General features: G+C 43.7%; 1 protein-coding gene across 1 annotated transcript in view; it reads right to left on the bottom strand.

The window, feature by feature from the left end:
• Positions 1–59: 59 nt before the first annotated feature.
• Positions 60–21,847, bottom strand: part of LOC111964692 (zinc finger protein 236) — a 97,943-nt gene continuing 76,155 nt past the window's right edge. Inside the window, exons 23-32 of the mRNA XM_070444059.1 lie at positions 21,583–21,728; positions 21,108–21,330; positions 17,269–17,472; positions 15,879–16,022; positions 14,056–14,222; positions 13,563–13,691; positions 13,252–13,446; positions 10,827–10,956; positions 9,296–9,469; positions 60–2,325 (exon numbers count right to left, since the gene is read on the bottom strand). Of these exons, the coding sequence (XP_070300160.1) occupies positions 2,183–2,325; positions 9,296–9,469; positions 10,827–10,956; positions 13,252–13,446; positions 13,563–13,691; positions 14,056–14,222; positions 15,879–16,022; positions 17,269–17,472; positions 21,108–21,330; positions 21,583–21,728 (1,655 nt within the window). The 3' untranslated portion in view covers positions 60–2,182. The remainder of the gene's footprint in view (positions 2,326–9,295; positions 9,470–10,826; positions 10,957–13,251; positions 13,447–13,562; positions 13,692–14,055; positions 14,223–15,878; positions 16,023–17,268; positions 17,473–21,107; positions 21,331–21,582; positions 21,729–21,847) is intronic.

Raw genomic sequence — 21,847 nt, 5'->3', positions numbered from 1 at the left:
TAGATGAAATGCAATCAACTTCACCCAAATTCTTTCTAAAACAATTGGCACACATTAAATCTGTAAAAAAATGTATGGTTTTATTAATTAAATACTTTTCAACATTACAAAATACATTCCTGACAAAAAAACAAAAACACTTAACAGCTTATAGTCTGTAAACTGGTTCAGCAATTGACAAAAAATTAATTCTTGTTCACAACCAATTTGATAAGGAATCCAAAAATATATGCAATCTTTCATACACTATTCACATTGCAAAATAAAATATCAGATTACAAAATGGCTGTGCATAGGTTTACAACTAAATTACAATTTCATGCAACACATTGTGAAAGTGGAGAGTCAACCCCTGAAGCCCTCATACAGCAGCCAATAAACAGTGGTATCACAGGTCATCATCATTGTCAAAATTACAGGCATAACATTTAAGGAGAGAGGGATCAAATCCACACCAAACCAAGGTTTAAATACTATTCAAAATCATTATGCTTGATCGAGCTTGCCAGGCACAATGAAACCTATTGAGTAGTCATTTCCAAGATTGCATTATGCAAACCCACCCATCTGGCACTCCAGGCAGACTAAAGCGAATCATTTGAAAGTGTATTTGAACCCAGGTCTGATCCATATGACCCTTAGCACTTTATAGTCTCACCATTCAAGGCTACCTTCAACTTTATGGCAACAAAAAAAATCATCAAAAACAAAACCTTTAGCTTGCCTTTTAGAAAAGGGTATAGCAAAAATAATGTGATTTAAAAAAATAAATGTATTTTTCTGGTAAACTGCACTCCAATGTGTGTGCCTGTTAAAGCACAGCTCAATTGTCAAACAGTTAATAGTCGGCCTGTTTGCAGTTTGTGGAGCAGCCCCAGGAGCACGGGAGAGATGGAGTTCCCCGTCTAGAAACAACCCCTGCACCCAGCCCGTTATACGCTAGTGTAGATCTGAAATGATTGGATAGGAATAAGCAATAAGGCTAACGTTTCATCCAGCCTTTCAGCGGGCAAGGTGGAGTTCTCACACTATTGCTTATACCTAGTCCAATCCGTAATAGGTCATATGAAGCAGTTTGTGACTGACTACTGCTGACGTAAAAAAGGGCTTTAAAAAAGACATTATATTGATTGACTTATGGACTGCGGCTCTACAGGGGTGCCTAGGGAGGGTAGGATCTAGGATGCTGTTTGTGGATGGGGCTTGTGAGTGGTTATACTACTCTACAGGGAGACATGAACCAGTACCGCAGGACTGACAGTGCAGCCATGCAGATCTATAGTGTTTGCTCCTCTTATTGGCAAACAGAGTAAACAACAGTCTAGGAACAAACCGCTGGTAGCCTACCTCAGCTTGCTACAGCCTCGACCGGTGAACTGTACTGGGGAGGTCAGTGTCTGATTACTAAACGGCTTATTGACTAAAACGTCTCATAAGGGACTCGTACTAATGAGATTCAGAGCGCAGGCTGATTCAGCAATTTAGGCAAATGGAAGGACCAGTTCTCTGCCTTTAAAGGGACAATCCGCAGTTCAAACAATAACAAAAGAGGGCACCCCGCCACTGATTTGGTAAATAGCTGAGGGATGGGGCTGGAAAAATGTAACCACTCTCAAATTCATGAGACAGAGCTATGGATGCCAGGACTGAACAACCATGATATCAAAGGGATAGTTTTAACCATGTTGAGACTCTAAAATGTTTGTTTACAATTGTTTTGTTTTTTTTTTACAAAAAAAAGAGGAACAAGCTGAACTAGGCTCATGAGGCATTTTTAAGTTATAATCTTCAATAATCAATGGGTATATATCATGAATTTAAAGGTTCAAAAATGGATGTAGCAATCACAGATTGCCCCTTTAATGCATATCTGAGGACAAGAGAAACAGGCAGAAATAGCTGCTGCTAAGACCCAATGTGTGTAGGTACAGCCGCACACGCTTTCTGTTTTCAGCATTTGATTGGCAACATCACCGTGGGTATGCTTTAGAAAAAGTGCAGAACTATCCAACTCAATTAAAAAGCTTTTGGTGGTGGGGGGGGGGGGGTTGATCTGAGTGCTATGTTTTTCCACGCCTACTTAGTGGTAAAATCAGTGCTTTGTATCATCGGTGCACAGACTCCTAGTAAAGAGTCTATGCTGGGATGAACCGGGATGGTAAATTCAATTCTGAGTTGGGATCTAAGGGAAGACGTTGGGAATGCCACAGTGCCAGTCTCCAGAAGACTCCTGGACAACCTCTTCCATGTCATTCAGCTCGGGAGGGATATCCACTTCCGTCTCTGTCCCCTGCTCCAAAGTCATCTCCTGGGTCCGATCGGTACCTGTGTACAAGAGAAAGACGGAGAGACAGACAGAGACAAAGACACACAGAAAGAGAGAAGGAGAGAGAGTAAGAAAGAGAAGAGAATGAAAGAGAGAGAGGACAGAGTGAGAGGGACAAAGTTACTCATGAACGTTGCTGTTAGACTGGAGAGAGAGTGTCAAGGGAGTTTCAGAGTTTAAGAATGAAAAAATACAGCACAACACACAATACATTTATCACCTGTGAAGTAAGTTAGAGGAAGGGGTGAGTGACAGGTGAAAGTTAACCAGAGCTCTTTCTCAATTGTCCCAAAAAAATCCTCTCCTTCGATGCATTGATCTGTAAGAATTGACAAGGTGATGATGAGTCAGCCTGAGGAGGATGAGTTGCCTTCAGCCATATTGTTTTTCCCAATCAGTGCAGATGAAGAGGTGGTGAGGACAGACGTTTTAAGCAGTCGAGACAGAGCCTTTGTGTCCGGGATCCATCAATAGACATGAGAGTTAGCCTCGAGTCAGTTCAGCAGAGGACATTTCCTTTGTACTAACCATCAAACGTTTAAATGGAGGTATACAGAACCAAACAGGCACAAACGGGAGAGTGCGTCACAGCAAGGGTCCATAATTAAGCCCATTCTATCTATTGAATGAACTCACTTCATTGTACTGTCTCTCTCTCTCTCTCTCTCTCAGACACTCTCAATAAAAGAGCTATTGTGAATCATTCAAACACATGTCTGCAGGTGAACGTTTGTTAGAAATCGCCTTGGATTTTTTTTTGCTAGCCTTCCCCTATAAGCGGGCAAGGACTGATGCTCGCACTCACCCCCCACATACACACACAGTGCCTGGATACAGCCCTTAGCCGTGGTATATTGGCCATATACCACGGCTAAGGGCTGTATCCAGGCACTGTGTGTGTATGTGGGGGGTGAGTGCGAGCATCAGTCCTTGCCCGCCATATACCATTGGCCATATACCACAAACCCCCAAGGTGCCTTATTGCTATTATAAACTGGTAACCAACTTAATTAGAGCAGTAAAAATACATGTTTTGTCATACCCGTGGTACACGGACTGGTATACCAAGGCTGTCAGCCAATTAGCATTCAGGGCTCGAACCACCCAGTTTATAATGAGGATTAATCAATTAGAATGTCAAATGAAATGCACAATAATCCTGTGAAAAAGAGCCCTGTTCACATATTTACCATGGAATTAAAAGTGCTATATATCACAAAAAGTAAGTGACATGGTTGCATATTTCAGATAGATCTAACACCAACATCCCCATGGTTTGTGTGTGGTCTCCCCGTTTCAAGGTTAACTAATAGAGCACTGAGTTACAGCTCCAGTCAATCAGCTCGGTGGCTGTTGAAATATTTAGGCCTGAAGCTTCCGTATCCATCTTAGAATGAGAACGAAAAGGACAGGTTCTGTCATCACAAGTCTGGCTGCCTTCTCTGTCAAAAAGACCTGTCAGGCAGGGAAATGCAGCAGAATTGAGAGATGGAGTATCAGCCTGATTAGTGTGCTTTATCCCTATGCACCGTGGTCAAAAGTAGTCCACAAATCAAATCACATTTTATTGGTCACATACACATATTTAGCAGATTGCAGATGTAGCAAAATGCTTGTGTTCCTAGCACCATCAGTGCAGTAGTATCTAACAATTAACAACAATACACAAACCTAAAAGAATGGAATTAAGAAATATATATATATTAGGACGAGCAATGTCGGAGTGGCTTTGACTAAAATACAGTAGAATAGAATACAGTATATACAGTGCCATCCACTAATATTGGCACCCTTGGTAAATGAGCAAAACGAGCTGTGAAAAACTTTTTGTTTATCCTCCTTCCATTCAAAATATTCACAAAAATCTAACCTTTAATTAAAGTAAAATTGAAAGAATAAAATATTTATTATCATAAAACAAATCGTTTTCTCAAATATTTGTGTGCCACAATTATTGCACCCCTTCAGTCAATACTTAGTGCAATCTCCCTTTGCCAAGATAACAGCTCTGAGTCTTCTCCTGTAATGCGTAATGAGGTTGGAGAAGACATAGCAAGGGATCTGAGACCATTCCTCCATACAGAATCTCTCCAGAGCCATCAGATTCCGAGGCCCACGCTTGTGGACTCTCCTCTTCAGCTCACCCCACAGGTTTTCTATGGGGTTTAGGTCAGGGAACTGGGATGGCCATGGCAAAACCTTGATTCTGTGGTCAGTGAACCATTTGTGTTTTGATTTTGAGGTGTGCTTTGGATCATTGTCCTGCTGGAGTATCCAACCACGGCCAGTTTAAGCTTCCTAGCAGAGGCAGTCAGGTTTTGATTTATATCTGCTGGTACTTGATGGAGTCCATGATACCATGTATCCTAACAAGTTGGCCAGGACCTTTGGAAGAAAAACAGCCCCACAACATCAAAGATCCACCACCATACTTCAAAGTGGGGATGTATTTTTCTGCATGGCTATCTTTCTGTCTACACCAAACCCACCTCCGGTGATTGTTTCCAAAAAGCTATATTTTGGTCTCATCTGACCATAGAACCCGGTCCCATTGAAAGTTCCAGTAACGTTTGGCAAACTGTAGGCGCTTGAGTTTGTTGTTTGATGACAGCAAAGGCTTTTTTATGGCAACCCTCCCAAACAACTTGTGGTTATGTAGGTGGCGTCTGATCGTAGATTTGGAGACTTTCTGACCCCAAGACCCAACTAACGTCTGCAATTCTCCAGCCGTGATCCTTGGAGATTTTTTGGCCACTCGAACCATCCTCCTCACTGTGCGTGGAGTCAAAATAGACACACGTCCTTTTTCCAGGCCGATTGTTAACATCGCCAGTTGCTTTAAACGTCTTAATTTTTTAGATATATATAAGATATATTCTTATAGCCATTTCCTGATTTGTGCAGATCAACAACCTTTTGTCGCACATCATTACTGTATTCTCGGGTCTTTCCCATAGTGATGGATGACTATGGGAACTTGGCCTGTGTGTCACATCGTATTTATACCCCAGTGAAACAGGAAGTCATGGTAAGAATACATTTTCACAGCCTGTTTTGCTCATATTTACCAAGGGTGCCAATATTAGTGGAGGGCACTGTACATATGAGATGAGTAAAACATTATGTGAACATTATTAAAGTGACTAGTGTTCCATTATTAAAGTGGCCATCGATTCCATGTCTATGTATATAGGGCAGCAACCTCTTAGGTGCAGGGTTGAGTAACCGGGTGGTAGCAGGCTAGTGATGGCTATTTAACAGTCCGATGGCCTTGAGATAGAAGCTGTTTTTCAGTCTCTCGGTCCCAGCTTTGATGCACCTGAACGGATGATAGTGGGGTGAACAGGCCGGTGATTGTCAAGCAAATAACTGTCGGTCTCACAGTAATTGACTGTTAATTAACAATTAGTATCTCCTGGCTTCTACACATAACCTACAAGCCATTTTAAAAAGTATATTAAATCCATGTAATACAGCCTACACCTTCACAATAAATACCTTTTTAATTTTAGACAGGTCTAAAGAAGCATGATATGTAGTCTATTTCAGATGAAAATAATAGCATACTCTGAATTGTCCTCATGTTAGGTCCTGATGTGGCTATGCCAAATGGCTGAGCTATACTAGTTCATTTAGCTTAGAATTCCGTGGCATTTTATAGCATGAAGAATACAATTGAACAAAGCTGAATAAAATATACAGTACCAGTCAAAAGTTTGGACACACCTATCCATTCAACAGTTTTTCTTTATTTTTTCTATTTTCTACATTGAGAATAATAGTGAGGACATCAAAACTATGGAATCCTGTAGTAACCAAAAAAGTGTTGAACAAATCAAAATATATTTTATATTTTTTGATTCTTCAAAGTAGCCACCCTTTGCCTTGATGACAGCTTTCTGTCAATTCTGTCAACCATTCTGTCAACCAGCTTCACCTGGAATGCATTTCCAACAGTCTTGAAGGAGTTTCCACATATATCGTGCACTTGTTGGCTGCTTTTCCTTCACTCCGTGGTCCAACTCATCCCAAACCATCTCAATTGGGTTGATGTCAGGTGATTGTGGAGGCCAGGTCATCTGAAGGTGTGTTGGGTCATTGTCCTGTTGAAAAACAAATGATAGTCCCACTAAGCGCAAACCAGATGGGATGGCGTATCGCTGCGGAATGCTGTGGTATCCATGCTGGTTAAGTGTGCCTTGAATTCGAAATAAATCAGCGTCACTAGCAAAGCATCCCCACACCATCACACCTCCTCCTCCATGCTTCACGGTGGGAACCACACATGCGGAGATCATCTGTTCACCTACTCTGTGTCTCACAAAGACACGGCGGTTGGAAGCAAAAACCTCAAATTTGGACTCAGCAGACCAAAGGACAGATTTCCACCGGTCTAATGTCCATTGCTCGTGTTTCTTGGCTTCAAAAGATTCTACAGATGCACCATCGAGAGCATCCTGACCGGTTGCATCACCGCCTGGTATGGCAACTGCTCGGCATCCGACCGTAAGGTGTTACAGAGGGTAGTGCGTACGGCCCAGTACATCACTGGGGCCAAGTTCCTGCCACCCAGGACCTATAAACTAGGCAGTGTCAGAGGAAGGCTCCAGTCACCCAAGTCATAGACTGTTCTTTCTGCGATTGCTCGGCAAGCGGAACCGGAGCGCCAAGTCTAGGTCCAAACGGCTCCTTAATTCTTATGGCTGAGATCCCTTATGGCTTGACAACAGCCAGTGAAAGTTCAGGGCGCCAATTCAAAACAACAGAAATCTCATAATTAAAATTCCTCAAACATACAAGTATTTTACACCATTTTAAAGATAAACTTAATCCCACCGATTTCAAAAAGGCTTACAACGAAAGCACACCATCTGATTATGTTAGGTCAGTACCTAGTCACAGAAAAACACAGCCATTTTTCCAGCCAAAGAGAGGGATCACAAAAAAGCAGTAAGAGATCATTTTAATCACTAACCTTTGATGATCTTCATCAGATGACACTCATAGGACTTCATGTTACACAATACATGTATATGTTTTGTTCGATAAGATTCATATTTATATCCAAAATCTTAGTTTACATTGGCGCGTTATGGTCACTATGTTTTGCCTCCAAAACATCCGGTGATTTTGCAGAGAGCCACATCAATTTACAGAAATACTCATAATAAACATTGATAAAAGATACAAATATTATACATGGAACTTTAGATAAACTTCTCCTTAATGCAACCGCTGTGTCAGATTTCAAAAAAGCTTTATGGAAAAAGCACACCATGCAATAATCTGAGTACAGCGCTCAGATACAAAAACAAGCCATACAGATACCCGCAACGATGTATAGAATCAATCTTTAGGATGTTTTCAACATAAATCTTCAATAAATAAGAATACCTTTGTCTGTAGAAATGCGATGGAACGCAGCTAACTCTCACAGGGGCGCGCCTGAGTGAGCTCGTGGCACTCTGCCAGGGCCCTGACTCAATCAGCTCTTATTCCCTCAGATTTTCCACTTCCTGGTTGAATTTTTTCTCAGGTTTTTGCCTGCCATATGAGTTCTGTTATACTCACAGACATCATTCAAACAGTTTTAGAAACTGATGAATTTGTTTCCTAAATGTTCTTTAACCAATTTAATTATAACAATGCAAACACTCTGTCCGTTTATAAGAATTTGTAAGTTTCTTATTTGCATAAAATAGACAGAGACCCGTGTCCAAATTAATCAATAGCGTTTATTCTCGAGAGATCTCTGACGTGCATATACAAAACCGTTCTTTTTATCCCTTCTATTACTAACGCACATACATACACACAATATCTGGATTATCTCCTGAAGTCTTTTCATTGTTTATTACCACTTAGCTGACAGTTCCCGTCCCCCCAGATGAGGAAAACCTAGAGGGGCTTGAGCTGTCTTCCCTTATCTCCACAGAGTTATAGCTTAGTCGGTTCAAACATAGGTTAATAATCCACTTAGTTTTCTTTAGGCACACACACAGACATTCCTTTCTACCCCCCTACATGCTACCTAACTTCTAATCCTAATGGTTAAAAGTTTCTGGGTAGAATTATTTAATCATTTATCTTAAACCTTGATAAAATATCCTAACAGAAACTTCAGAGTGTTTTCTATCCAAATCTACTAATAATATGCATATCTTAGCTTCTGGGATTGAGTAGCAGGCAGTTTACTCTGGGCACCTCATTCATCCAAGCTACTCAATACTGCCCCCAGCCATAAGAAGTTAACAGCTTCTACCCCGAATCCATAAGACTGCTGAAAAATGTATAAAATGGCCACCCGGACTATTTACATTGACAACCCCCCACCCTTTGTTTTTACACTGCTGCTACTCGCTGTTTATTATCTATGCATAGTCACTTTACCCCTACCTACATGTACAAATTACCTCGACTAACCTGTACCCCCGCACACTGACTCGGTACCGGTACCCTCTGCATATAGCCTCGTTATTTTATTTGTTACTTTTTGTTTTATTTTATTTTATTTAGTAAATATTTTTTTACCTCTATTTCTTGAACTGTATTGTTGGTGGAGGTCTTGTAAGTAAGATTTTCACTGTAAGGTCTACACCCGTTTTATTCGGCACATGTGACCAATAAAATTAGATTTGATCCTTGCTTCAGGTCCTAAGCTACAGGCAGTTAGATTTGGGTATGTCATTTTAGGCGGAAATTGAGATGAAGGGTCCTATCCAGAAGAGGCTAATAGTCACCGTGGGAACAACACGCCCTATACACTTCCTGATGAACTCAGTCACCGTGTCCGTGTATACGTCAATGTTATTCTCAGAGGCTACCCGGAACATATCTCAGTCCGCAAGAATTTCGAGAAATGGGTGAGAATTTGGGCTGCGGTCCCCATCAATAATGGACTAGCCTCCTCAGAGAGAGAGAGAGCAAAAGTATTGCGCATGTTTGAGTGTTTGAGTGTCCGTGACTCACCATAGCCGTGCGACCTCTTCATGTGCAGCTTCATGTTGCTCTTCTGTGTGAAGCTGATGCTGCAGATTTCACACTTGTAGGGCTTCTCCCCTGTGTGTTTGACCGTGTGTACCTGCAGGGCACTCTTTTGGTTGAAGGCCTTGTCACACTGGGAACACTTAAAGGGACGCTCACCTGCACAAACACAGATAGACACCTTCTCAAGACTTTAAATGAGTACAAAGGTTGCTTGCTTGCAAATGGCGGTGCAATTCGCCGGATGAATACAAAACATACATTCTAATTCAATCTTGTGTGCGGTGAAGGCAATACAAAGTTGTCTCGCACTAAGATAAGTTTGAAATACGGAACAGAAGTACCTCTAAAAAGTTGATGCGCTTACAGTAATTGATGAGTTGCAGTATATTACTGCAAGCATTAGCAATTTACATCCAATGTAATAACATTATTATAAAAAATTAAAGGCCTTGTCAGCTTACATTATCTGCTGAAAGATGTGAACCGCTGGCAAAGCGTAAATCAGATTTACCAATATAACTTGTAGCCCACTGTGCCAATCAGAATAATAGCGTTGCCAGGAGATGCCTCCCATTTAAAAAGGATATGGCCTTTAGAATAATCTTGGAACATAACGACCTGCCATAATTGGTACCATTACAGTGAAAATACACGGACTTATTTGACTGAAATTAAGGAGACCTGTTATGTCTGCAACTAAGTCCATGGCCATTATTTAAGTACCTCTGCCTCAATCTAAACTGCACTGTGAGAAAGCAGCCACACAATTTGTCCATCTTGACGATGGAGAGTAAAACCAATTTCCAGTACGAAGAGGCCCCCCGTTAGCTTAAAGATGGGCTAAAAGCAACGGTTGTGATTGTGATGCTTTTCTCTTGCTGATGTAACACTAGCAAGCTAGGCTGTCATTACATGTCGTGTGTACAAGCTAACTTACAGTCTCTCCTGCTGGGGACGATAAGAGGTAAGACAGGACCCCCCCCCCCCCCCCCCCCCCCGGTTCAGCTGCCCCAGTGGGCCCTTCAACACACAACATTACAGTAATCTCACCCCGGCCTGCCACTGACACAGCCATTGAGTGGGTGGCCATAAGAGTAGGCAGTAAGTACCAACGAGTCAAAACGTTCAAGTCGCACTTCACCTTAATACTTACCTCTACAGAACAAAAGGTCCCAATTTGAAAGGAGCAAAGGCACATCCTTCTTTGTCGTGTCGGGTTGTGTTAAATTCACATTAGGAGAGTACATGATTGATGTGCTCTGAAGAAGTGAATTTGGTCATTTTGCCATTGAGGCATATACATTAAATCATTTTCCTAAGGTCTTTGAAGTGTCCCAAATGCCTGATGGAAGGTCACTCTAGTCGAGGACTCGGATGGCAACTTCATTCATATGCTACATTTTCACTTTCGCTCCTTCGAGGCTGGGATGTACAATAGTTCTAAATAGAATACTAGTCAGAGATTTATTCGAGTGAAAGCTATGTGCGCGCGCACGTGCATGTGTGGGATTACCTGTGTGTGTGCGGTTGTGTCTCTCTAGTTGGCTGGGCTTGGCGAAGGCCTTATCACAGGAGGAGCATTTGAAGAACTTGGGCCTTTGGGAGCCCAGTGAGGGTCCTCGCTGGTGGACACGCTCATGCTCCTGTAGGAGAAAGAGGTCAGAAGTCCCGGGGACAGAAAATGTGAAACAGAGCAAATATGTTACAAAAAATATCTGCAAATTGCCCGAGAACTGGCCCGCCAATTGCGCCAGCGTACACTTAAAACCATCGGAAACCCCAAAGTCTAATGACAACCCATCAAGAAACTCCAATGTCAAAAGACGACGTATCAAGAAGCTCCGAGGTCTAATGAAAAAGACTGAAGAAAACTCCTGTCTAGTCATGAACAAAGAAACAAGGAGGCCAGTCTCGTCATAGGATAGTGTGATGAATGAAAAGGATAGTATAGCAGCCACGATTGCTTTTAAGATCAAGAAAAACCTATCAGCAACTGAACGTTTCTAAAAGAACTTCCTCTGCATGTCCCCAGAGTCATAGGAAAGTCTGAGCAAGCAAACCAACTACACAGACAAACGAGTGTGAGGGTGTGTGTGCGTGTGCGAACATGCGCCCAAACTTTTGGTCTGGCGGGCCACTTTGAGCAGCCTTGGTATTGACCTTTAAATAAAAGCTACTCAACTCCTTAACATGATTGCTAAAAGTACTGGCATCTCCCGCTTAACTATTGCTGAAAGTGTTGCCCTTTGTCTCTCTCCATCGCTAAATTACATCATGAAGTTAATGAACCCGGCAACAGTTAAAGTGAAGAAAAAACTAAAAAAACATGAATTAATCATTCTCTAATCTCGGACACCCAGAACTAAAATCTGTTACGTAATTGCATCAAATGCTTAATAAGCTTAATGTACTAACAAAGCATCCACCCCTCTAAACGGAAACTCAAGCCAGTTTCAGGGAAGTCTATGGGCCAAATGTCCCCTCTGGGCTTACACGGGGCTGCTGATTAGCACGGAAGAGGCTTTGATGCGGTTCTGGCCGTGCTCCACCTACCCAAAGGAGCATTTAATTCCGTAAACGAGATGAGGAAAGCATTTGGGAGCAGGATGAGCAAGGAATGAGGGGGGGGGGGGGCGTCACTGAGCCAGAGAAGATATATAAGTATCTTAACACACACAAACGCTCTCTGAATGACGCACAATCAAAACACACATCTAATGTGCTCTCTCTCTTGTTCATACACATGGACACAGACACACCATCAGGGGATCACACGTGTCATATCAGGTAAAGACGGACACACACTCAGTACACACATACAACACACACACAGTACACACACACACAAACACAGCCCACACACAGTACACACACACACACACAACACACCAGCCCACACAACACACAGCCCACAAACACACACAGCCCACAACCACACACCAGCCACAACACACACAAGCCCAACAACACACACAGCCCACAAACACACACAGCCCGTACACACACAACACACCCACAGCACACAAAGCCCGTAACACACACACACACACAACCACAGCACACTCAGCCGTACACACACACACACCACAGCAACACACGCATCACACAGCCCGTACACACACACACACCCACAGCACACACAGCCCGTACACACACACACACCCACAGCACACACAGCCAAGGACAGAGGAGGACATTGAGGAGTTGCAGAACAACATGGCTCTCAGGCTGGACGAGAGCAGCTTGCAGGGGGCTGACCTCTGCATATTGACCTACAAATTAGGTCAAGCTCCTGCCTCCCACTGTTTACGTGGTGGAGTGGAGCTATTAAATGGAGAGCCTCTCTTCCTTGGGCAGCCGTATCCTCATGAGTAGATTACGACAGCATTGTCAGAGGAGAAAAAGTGTGCACTCAGCTGTTAACTTTTACCTCTCGCTCCTCCCGGGGCTTATTACCCTGTCAGGAGGCAGGAGGCGTTTGGGACACAGAGGGAAGAGTGACAGTTGGTGTATCGTTCTTACGAGACCCAGTCAGAAACTGAAGCAGCAGAAGAAAAAGTTTCGGTCATTGTGCTCAGGTCCTCTAAGGCGATTGTGTTTAAACTCCCCTGAATGCTGAGAAACCCTCAGGCGTTTGACTCCTGTAACCCACTCCTAACCCCGTCCCACCGCCCAGAATACACTCAAGAGTACTCAGAGCTGGCCCCACAGGAAACGATTATCCAGAGTTTAACTCTGCTCTGAGGGCAAGACAGGGCAACTACTATCAGGGAATGGAAGGAATACATACAACATATAAACGTGCTGTAGTGTGTGTGTGTCTGCCCAGACCTACGGTGCTTTTTCTGCCACACACTCCGCAAACTTGACAGTGTTTCATGCTATAGTCCAGTCTCCAGTGGGTGTGTGTTGGTGACTGTGTGTCTGTCTGTGCTTACCTTTAAGTGAGTAGCTCTTTTGAAGGCCTTGCCACACACTCTGCAGACGTGGCACCGGTCCTTGCCGTGGGCCTGCCTGCAGTGGCGTCGCAGCGTGTTGGCACTCTGACACACCTGATCGCAGTAGAAACACTGGTTCTGCTTCTGGTTCTCCCCCTGGTCCTCCTTCCCCACCGCCTGGCCCTCCTCTGATAGCTGGTTTCAACACAACACACACATTATCCTACCCACCACCCTGTCCTTCTTAGACATCTGTTAACAACACACCTACAGGTACACGCGCACACACACGCGCACACTGACTGACTGACCCTGTATACATTGTCGGGTTGTCCCTCAGTGGCCTGGGGGTGATGACTGATCAGTATGACCTGCTGGGTGGAGCCGGCCTGTTGTCCTGAGAGATCCTGGTCACTGAGCACAGTTTGGTACTGCTGACTCTATGGAGAGAAGATACTCACTGTTACTGTGTGTGTGTGTGTGTGTGTGTGTGTGTGTGTGTGTGTGTGTGTGTGTGTGTGTGTGTGTGTGTGTGTGTGTGTGTGTGTGTACACATTTTACTATACTTGTGAGTACCAGAAGTCCTCTCGCAAGAATAGTAAACCAACAAAAATTCAGAGAAATGGACCTCACTTGTAAAAAGTATATTTTAGGTTTAGGTTTAGGGTTAGAGTTAAGGTTAATGTTAGTGTTTAGGGAAAATGTGATTTTGAATGGGAATCAATTGTTTTTCAGAGTGGTTACCTGTGTATGTGTGAGCGTATGTGTATGTGCATGATTGTGTGTGTGTTTCAGAGTGGTTACCTGTGCGTTGAAGTTGAGCGTGAATTGAGGTTGAGCGTCCAGCATACCCTGTGTGTCTGCCAGTGTGAGAGTCACGCTGCCGTCGCTGGCCATGCTCGACGATGACATCACCAGGCTCTGGGAGCCAGTCGTCTGCGATAGGGAGGTGCTAGGCGGCAGGCTGGTGACTGACAGGAGAGACAGGAAGTAGGTGAGAATTTAACTTGACAGAAATACTTGCGAGATTTTAAAAATACATTTTGAATTGGCAATGCATTTTCAAATGGGTAGAATGATGCACTGTGGCATAGGACAATCGCAAGGAGAGCACGTCAGCGGAAATTGACTGGGAGTGGATTGGGCAGATGCCTGAAAACGCCACATGAACAGCAAATACGTGAAAAAAAGCACATTTTATGAGAATTTATCAGATAATTTACTTGTTCTCTGCGGCATCATTTAAAACTGTGATGTGACAGTGTCAAGGGAAATTAGGCCTAGCAGCTTGCCCACACTCACAACTACAAGGAATCTTGGCAACTATGTTCCACAGTGTAAAAATGTGAAAGGCCAAGAACCCCCTAGGCCTAAACCTCAACGAAATCTTGTAATGAATGACGTGGAAATTGAGCAAGTTGAGGTGACTAAACTGCTTGGAGTAACTCTGGATTGTAAAACTGTCGTGGTCAAAACATGTTAATACAACAGTAGCTAAGATGGGGAGAAGTCTGTCCAAAATCTTAACAACACTATCAACAAGGCAGGTCCTACAGGCCCTGGTTTTGTCGCACCTGGACTACTGTTCAGTCGTGTGGTCAAGTGCCACAAAGAGGGACGTTGGAAAATTACAATTGGCTCAGAACAGGGCAGCATGGCTGGCCCTTAAATGTACATGGAGAGCTAACAATGCTAACAATATGCATTTCAATCTCTCATGGCTCAAAGTAGAGGAGAGATTGACTTCATCACTACTTATTTTTGTAAGAAATGTTGACATGCTGATTGCGCCGAGGTGTCTGTTTAAACTACTGGCACACAGCTCGGACACCCATGCATACCCCACAAGACATGCCACCGGAGGTCTCTTCACAATCCTCGGGTCCAGAACAGACTGTGGGAGGCACACAGTCCTACATAGAGCCATGGCTACATGGAACTCTATTCCACATCAGGTAACTGACGCAAGCAGTGGACTTAGATTTCTTTTAAGCAGATAAAAATACACCTTATGGAACAGCGGGGACTGTGAGGAGACACACACACACGGGAACAGACACGCATACGCACACACGTACATTATTGTATGGTGGGATTATACGTCTTGATTTGTAGATATGTAGTGGTGTAATGTTATATGATGTAGTGTTTTATCTTTTGTTTTATGCGTGACGTAAGTGCCTTAATGTGTTTGGACCCCAGGAAGAATAGCTGCTGCCTTGGCATACAAATACACAATTCATCCAACCACAGCTTTACTATCTTCTCATCCTTTCATAATATCTCTCGATTAGATGACTCACCATTGTTAAATAAGAACACATGTGTAAAATGACCAAACTCCTCTCAACGCCTATTCATTGTTTGTCACAGAATGTTGCCCACTTGAGTTGAGAGGAGAGCGATGACGACAGCTCAGAGAAACTGACGAAACCCCACAAGTGATGAGCGTTGAGAGGTACTCCAATCAGCGTGTTAATTGACCCATCTCGCCATCTGAACGAATCACTCGACACACGTTACGTCACAGGCCCTTCACTGTGCGCTCCCAGCGGGCTGCACAATGGGTGAGTAGATGCAAACACACACACACACACACAGCAGTCAGTGCTGCGGCCAATCCTTACCAGTCATGCCCGCGTTGCTCTGAGGTAGGAGGTGGTCATTGCCAATGGTGAGGGTGGCACCCGTGGTTTGGTGGGATGCCAGCCTGATCCCGCCAATCATCTCTCCGCCACCGTGGGTACCGTGCTGCTGGAGGAGGTCTTGACCTTCAGGAAGAGAGAAAATGCATTTGATCTCCTTGCCCACAGTGACGTGACTAAATGATATTCCCCCCCCCCCCACCCCTTTTTGCTCTTTCTATGTCTGCAGTCTTCATCTCTCCGTTTTTTGGTTTTGTTTACATTCATGCAACGTTTGGTAACAGAAGGACGGCACAAGAATCACAAACCAGCATTCTGTTATCAAACTTGGCATCTGTGCACTGTTCATCAAGTAAATGTGTTTTTGTAAAATGTTCTGTGGAAATTGTTAAAAGTCGCACTTGTGCATAGAGTTGTATGTTTAACTTTGAAATCATTGGTTTTTGTTTGGCATAAAACCTTTTTTTAGTCTCAGCATCACTCGGCTACCGTAGGAGAGGAGTGAGGTCAGAATTCTATGAATTCTATTCATACATATTTTTTGTATCTCACGATTAAGTATCCTTGAAGCGCTGTTGACGCATCTGTGACAGTACCAATTATAGTCTCATGAAAAGAGTTACTGACCTTTTTATCCGTACAATTTTTGTGAACTTGGTTTGTTGAATTAAGGTGAAGAGAAAAATAGATGACTGTGCTCCTGTGAGCCAGTTTCTTTAGTTGCCACGTGTGTGTGGGCATGAGCGAGTGAGTGCCTATGGTGGGTGTCTGCTTGTGAGCATGTTTGTCTGTAGCTGCGTGTGTGTGTGTGTGTGTTTTCCCAAAGTGTGCACTGTGTACAATATGTAACACAGTGCACACGGGGCAACCCGACCAAATTCACATAGAAATGTGTGTTATAGATATGTCCTTCTCATTGAAAGCAAGCCTAAGAAGCGGTAGATCTGTTCTATGTGCGCCTCTTCTATGCTTCCCTTTCTTAAGTTTCGTTTTTGAGTCTTTTACTTTCGGGTTTTGCAAACTAGCTTCAAACAGCTGAAAATAAAAAAATGTTGGTTATGGAAAATATATATTTACATTTACATTTAAGTCATTTAGCAGACGCTCTTATCCAGAGCGACTTATATCTCAGCGGTTTAGATGATACAGTGATTTGCTACACCATACTTGTTTGTTTTGTCACAAACTGAAATTACGTCAACCAGGAAATGGCAGAGCAATTCCAGCATAGTGCATCTTTAAAAGCATATTGGATTGGTACAAGCATTAGCTGGAGAGTTTCCTTCTTTGTTAAATCCATGATGGGGAGCGTGCAAGTGTACACTTTGGGAGAAGTATGGAGAACAGGGACAGATCATTTGTGTGTGTCTACCTGATATGGTGAGTGTGATCTCCTGGGGGTGGTTGCCTGCAGCAGTGTTGCCCCCAGCAGCAGCGTTGGCCTGGGCCTGGGCATGAGCTAGAGCCTGGGTGAGGCTGGAGTTGTTGATGGTCAGGGTGATCTCCTGAGCACCATGAGCCCCACTGGACACCAGGCCTGGAGCACTCATCACATGACTCAGGTCCTGATGAGAGCCTAAAAGGGGGGAAGAGAGAAAACAGGGAGCTACAGAAGTCATCATTAACTAATTGACTCTGCTCACTTCTATCCTTCCTCCATTCCTTCCTCTCTTTTTTTCTCTCCTATCCTCTCCCCTTTTCATCCCTCCTCTCCTTATCCCTCTTTTACTCCCTCTCTCCCTCGCTCGATCTATTCTCTCCTCTCCCCCTATCCCTGCCACCCCCCCATCCCTCCCATGGCTTAAGCTGACACCCTATGCCGTCAAAGTGGGTCCAGCTGGTGTGAAAGCATGGCTGTGGAACAAACTCATTGTGACAGTCTCTCGGTGGGGCCACACATCACAGACACTCACATAAACAACAGAGAGCTGCGGGGCCCAAAAGAGAGGAAAGGATATGAGTAGAAGAGAAGAGACACGGTCATCTGCATGAATTAGTTTTAAAAAATACTACTGTGAAACATCTACCCATTTTGAGTTTGGCTGCAAGGAAGCGGTGTGTTCAAGGAAAATCCAGAATTTCATGAATTATTTATGTTAATGTTAATTATTCACATTACTCAAGAATTCTGTTTTTGAGTTGATGCATATAAACATCAAATTCCGTTTACAATAACCCGATAAAGCTTGTATCCCGGTTATGAGAAACCCGGATAAGCCAGGGATATGCTGATCGAAAACGGGATAACGTGCCATGTAAAAATCTTATCCCCGTTTACTGTTGTTTTTGCGATCTGTGCAGGCTGAGTTTTGCTTATCATGGGCGTTGTGTGATGATGTTTTCATCTGATTGTCAAACAAAATCATTTCAAAAAGTGGGCTACCTGCGCAGCTCGATCCACCATAATAATTTTGCTTACTATAACTAATTTACTATAATAAAAAATAAGACATTTGGTAGGCCATATTATAATTTCCAACATTTGGTAGTCCATTTGTCAACTAAAGTTTGATACACGCAGCTTCACTTCTGTCATAACTTGCTGCCCTAGAAGACTAAATAAAGTAGGGCTCACCAGAATGTCTTACATCGATAGAATGAATGCATTAATAATCAAGTAAACACCAGTAAAGTTGTCTGGTTCGTTTAGGGACCGGGGAGAAAATGCAATAACTCCAAAAACAGTCCTGTTTAAAATGTCCAAATGTCATCAGTTTGACCGGTTTTGAGGAAATTAAAAGCTGAGAAAATTACGAAACACGTTCCTGGAAAGACTTCTGTTCGTCTTGATTGCATATTTTATGTGGTTGAAATACTGTCTGCTTGCATGACAGTGTCAAAGACAACAAATTACACGCGCAGTCACATTTTCTCAAGAGACGGCGAAAGATTGAAATCATATTTCTCCACTCCTGTTCCCGAGACAAAATTAACATTTGTATAATTTCACTGCCAGAAATGCATCATTCTGCAGAAGTTAAAATTATATTACATGTGAAAGGTTATAGGCCAAAGTCAGTGTTCAGATTTCAGTTACTATTCCATTTAACCCATATGACCTTTAAATGAGGAATATTCTGTTAATTCATGGATACAGGGATACTCATGAGCGGGATATCAAATGTCTATGTAAACAGCTGAWCCCGGATAAGACCTTAAGCGGGATATGAACTACTATCAGGAATACTGTGCGCATGTAAACGTGGTCAACGCTAGTATAGGAACRCATATGAGAGGTATGGGGRGAAGACGGGAGCACCAGGCACCCGTTTTGTCAAAGAAAATGTATGCATCCGTTGAAGGAACGGGTAAGTTGAGGAGAAAAAACATTTTTAATCGAAAAGGCATCACAGTTTTTGCTTTGTACATAAAATGCTCCATCTTCAAAACGTGACTGCTGACACGCACAATGTCTTGGGATCGTAGTAACAGTTGACTAATAAACATAATACAAGTGAACTTTCCGAGTGAACTAACCCTTCAATTCTCCTGAGTGATCATGTTAGTATAGGAACAAAAATGCAAAGTTCCGGGGAGAAGACGGGACCACCATGCACCTGTGTTGTCGTGCTCGCCAAGGCTGCCCATGGTGATGTGGCCGGGGCCGATAGCGGAGGGCTGCAGGGATAGGCTGGTGAGCGGGTGCAGGACCACATTGGAGCCGGGCGCCAAGGGGTCTCCCGTGGCCATGAGGTGGGCACCAGGGTGGCTGGTCAGGCCTCCGTCTCCTGTCAGGGCGTGGGAGAGGAGACCTCCCTGCTGGAGGATGGCTGGGTCAATCTGGAGGGGATGGNCCCATGGCTTGGGCTGACACCCTATGCCGTCAAAGTAGGTCCAGCTGGTGTGAAAGAATGGCTGTGGAACAAACTCGTTGTGACAGTTTCCTCAAGGTGGGGCCACGCATCACATACCACTCATATCAACAAAAGAAAGCTGTGGAGACCAAAAGAGAGGAGAGGATATGAGCAAAAGAGACACCATCAGCTGCATAAATTAGTTAAGAAACACTTTAGTGAAACATCTACCCATTTTGAGTTTGGCTGCAAGGAAGCAAAAAGGATTCGGTGTCTTCAAGGAAAATCCAGAATTTCATTAATTATTCTGTGTGATAATGACCATGTTTACATGCACACCAATATCCTGTTATTATTCACAATACTCAAGTATTCTGTTTTTGAGTTGATGCACATAAACATCATATCCCGTTTACAATAACCCGAAAAAGCTTGCATCCCGGTTATGAGAAACCCGGATGAGATGCCTGGGATATGCTGATCGAAGACGGGCTACTGTGGCATGTAAAAATCTTATCCCGTTTAATGTTCTTTTTTTGCGGTCTGCGCAGGCTGAGTTTTGCTTTTCACGGGTGTTGTGTGATGATGTTTTCAATTGATTGTCAAACAAATCACTTCAAAAAGCAGGCTCCCTGTGCAGTTCCATCCACCGTAATATATATATTTTTTATTCTGCTTATAATTCCCGACATTTGGTCGTTTTGTCAACTAAAGTTTGATACATGCAGCTTCTCTTCTGTCATAACTTGGTGCCCCAGAAGACGAAATAAAGTAGTGCTCACCAGAATAATGTCTTACATCGTAATATAATTACATAATATAATTTCACTGCCAGAAATGTAACATTCTGCAGGATTGAAAATTATATTATGCTACATGTGAAAGGTAATAAGCCAAAATCAGTGTCCATAGTTCAGTTACTATTCGATTTAACCCATATGACCTTAAATAAGGAACATTCTGTTTATTCATGGTTACAGGGATACTCATGAGCGGGATATCAAATGTGCATGTAAACAGCTTATCACGGATAAGACCTTAAGCAGGATATGAACTACTATCTGGAATACAGTGCGCATGGAAGCGTGGTCAATGTCAGTATAGGAATGCATATGAGAGGTATGGGGGAGAAGACGGGAGCACCAGGCACCTGTGTTGACAAAGAAAATGTATGCATCCGTTGAAGGAACCGGTAAATTGAGGAGCGGAAAAAATGTGTAAATCGAAAAGGCACCACAGTTTCTGCTTTGTACAGAAAATGCTCCATCTTGAAAAACGTGAATGCTGACATGCACAATGCTTTGGAGTTGTAGTGGACTAATAAACGAATAAACATAACTTTCCGAGGGAACTACCCCTTCAATTCTCCTGAGTGATCATGTTAGTATAGGAACAGAAATGCAAAATTCCCATGCACCTGTGATGTCGTGCTCGCCAAGGCTGCCCATGGTGACGTGGCCGGGGCCGACAGCGGAGGGCTGCAGGGCCAGGCTGGTGAGCGGGTGCAGGACCACATTGGAGCCGGACCCCGAGGGGTCTCCTGTGGCCATGAGGTGGACACCAGGGTGGCTGGTCAGGCCTCCGTCTCCTGTCAGGGCGTGGGAGAGGAGACCTCCCTGCTGGAGGATGGCTGGGTCAATCTGGAGGGGATGGGAGAATCCCAATGAGTCAACACAGGAGAGGGGTGGGGGGAGGGGTAGAGAGAGAGGGAGGAAGAGAGAGGTGAAAAGAGAGAGGGAGAGTGATAGGGGAGCAGAGGAGAGAGTAGGACAGATGATGAAAACGAGGGAACCAAGGGAGGAGAGGTGGAGCAAAGGAGAGAGCAAAGGAGAGAGGGCGAGAAGTAGGTGACACTGGCAGTGACACGCACGGACACACCCCCCCCTCATTACCTGCAGTGTGATGTTGTTGATGTTGCTGGAATCGATGCCAGAGATCTGGACGTTGGGACACACTAGGTTGGCAGAGGTAAGCTGGAGGTGGATGCCCTCCAGAGTAGCCAGACCCTCCGACAGAGACACTGTCAGGTCACCACCCGCTACAATACAATCACAAACCACACCATTAGATTAGAAGACCTTTACTGTCCCAAGCTTGGATAAATCGATTTGCATTTTAAGTTTCACAACATCAGTAAGGCACAAAATGTCATCAAGT

The sequence above is a fragment of the Salvelinus sp. IW2-2015 genome, linkage group LG6.1 (genome assembly GCF_002910315.2).
Source record: "Salvelinus sp. IW2-2015 linkage group LG6.1, ASM291031v2, whole genome shotgun sequence".
Lineage (NCBI taxonomy): Eukaryota > Metazoa > Chordata > Actinopteri > Salmoniformes > Salmonidae > Salvelinus > Salvelinus sp. IW2-2015.
The sequence above is the reverse complement of the archived record's forward strand: the minus strand, read 5'-3'. Positions and strand labels throughout refer to the sequence as shown.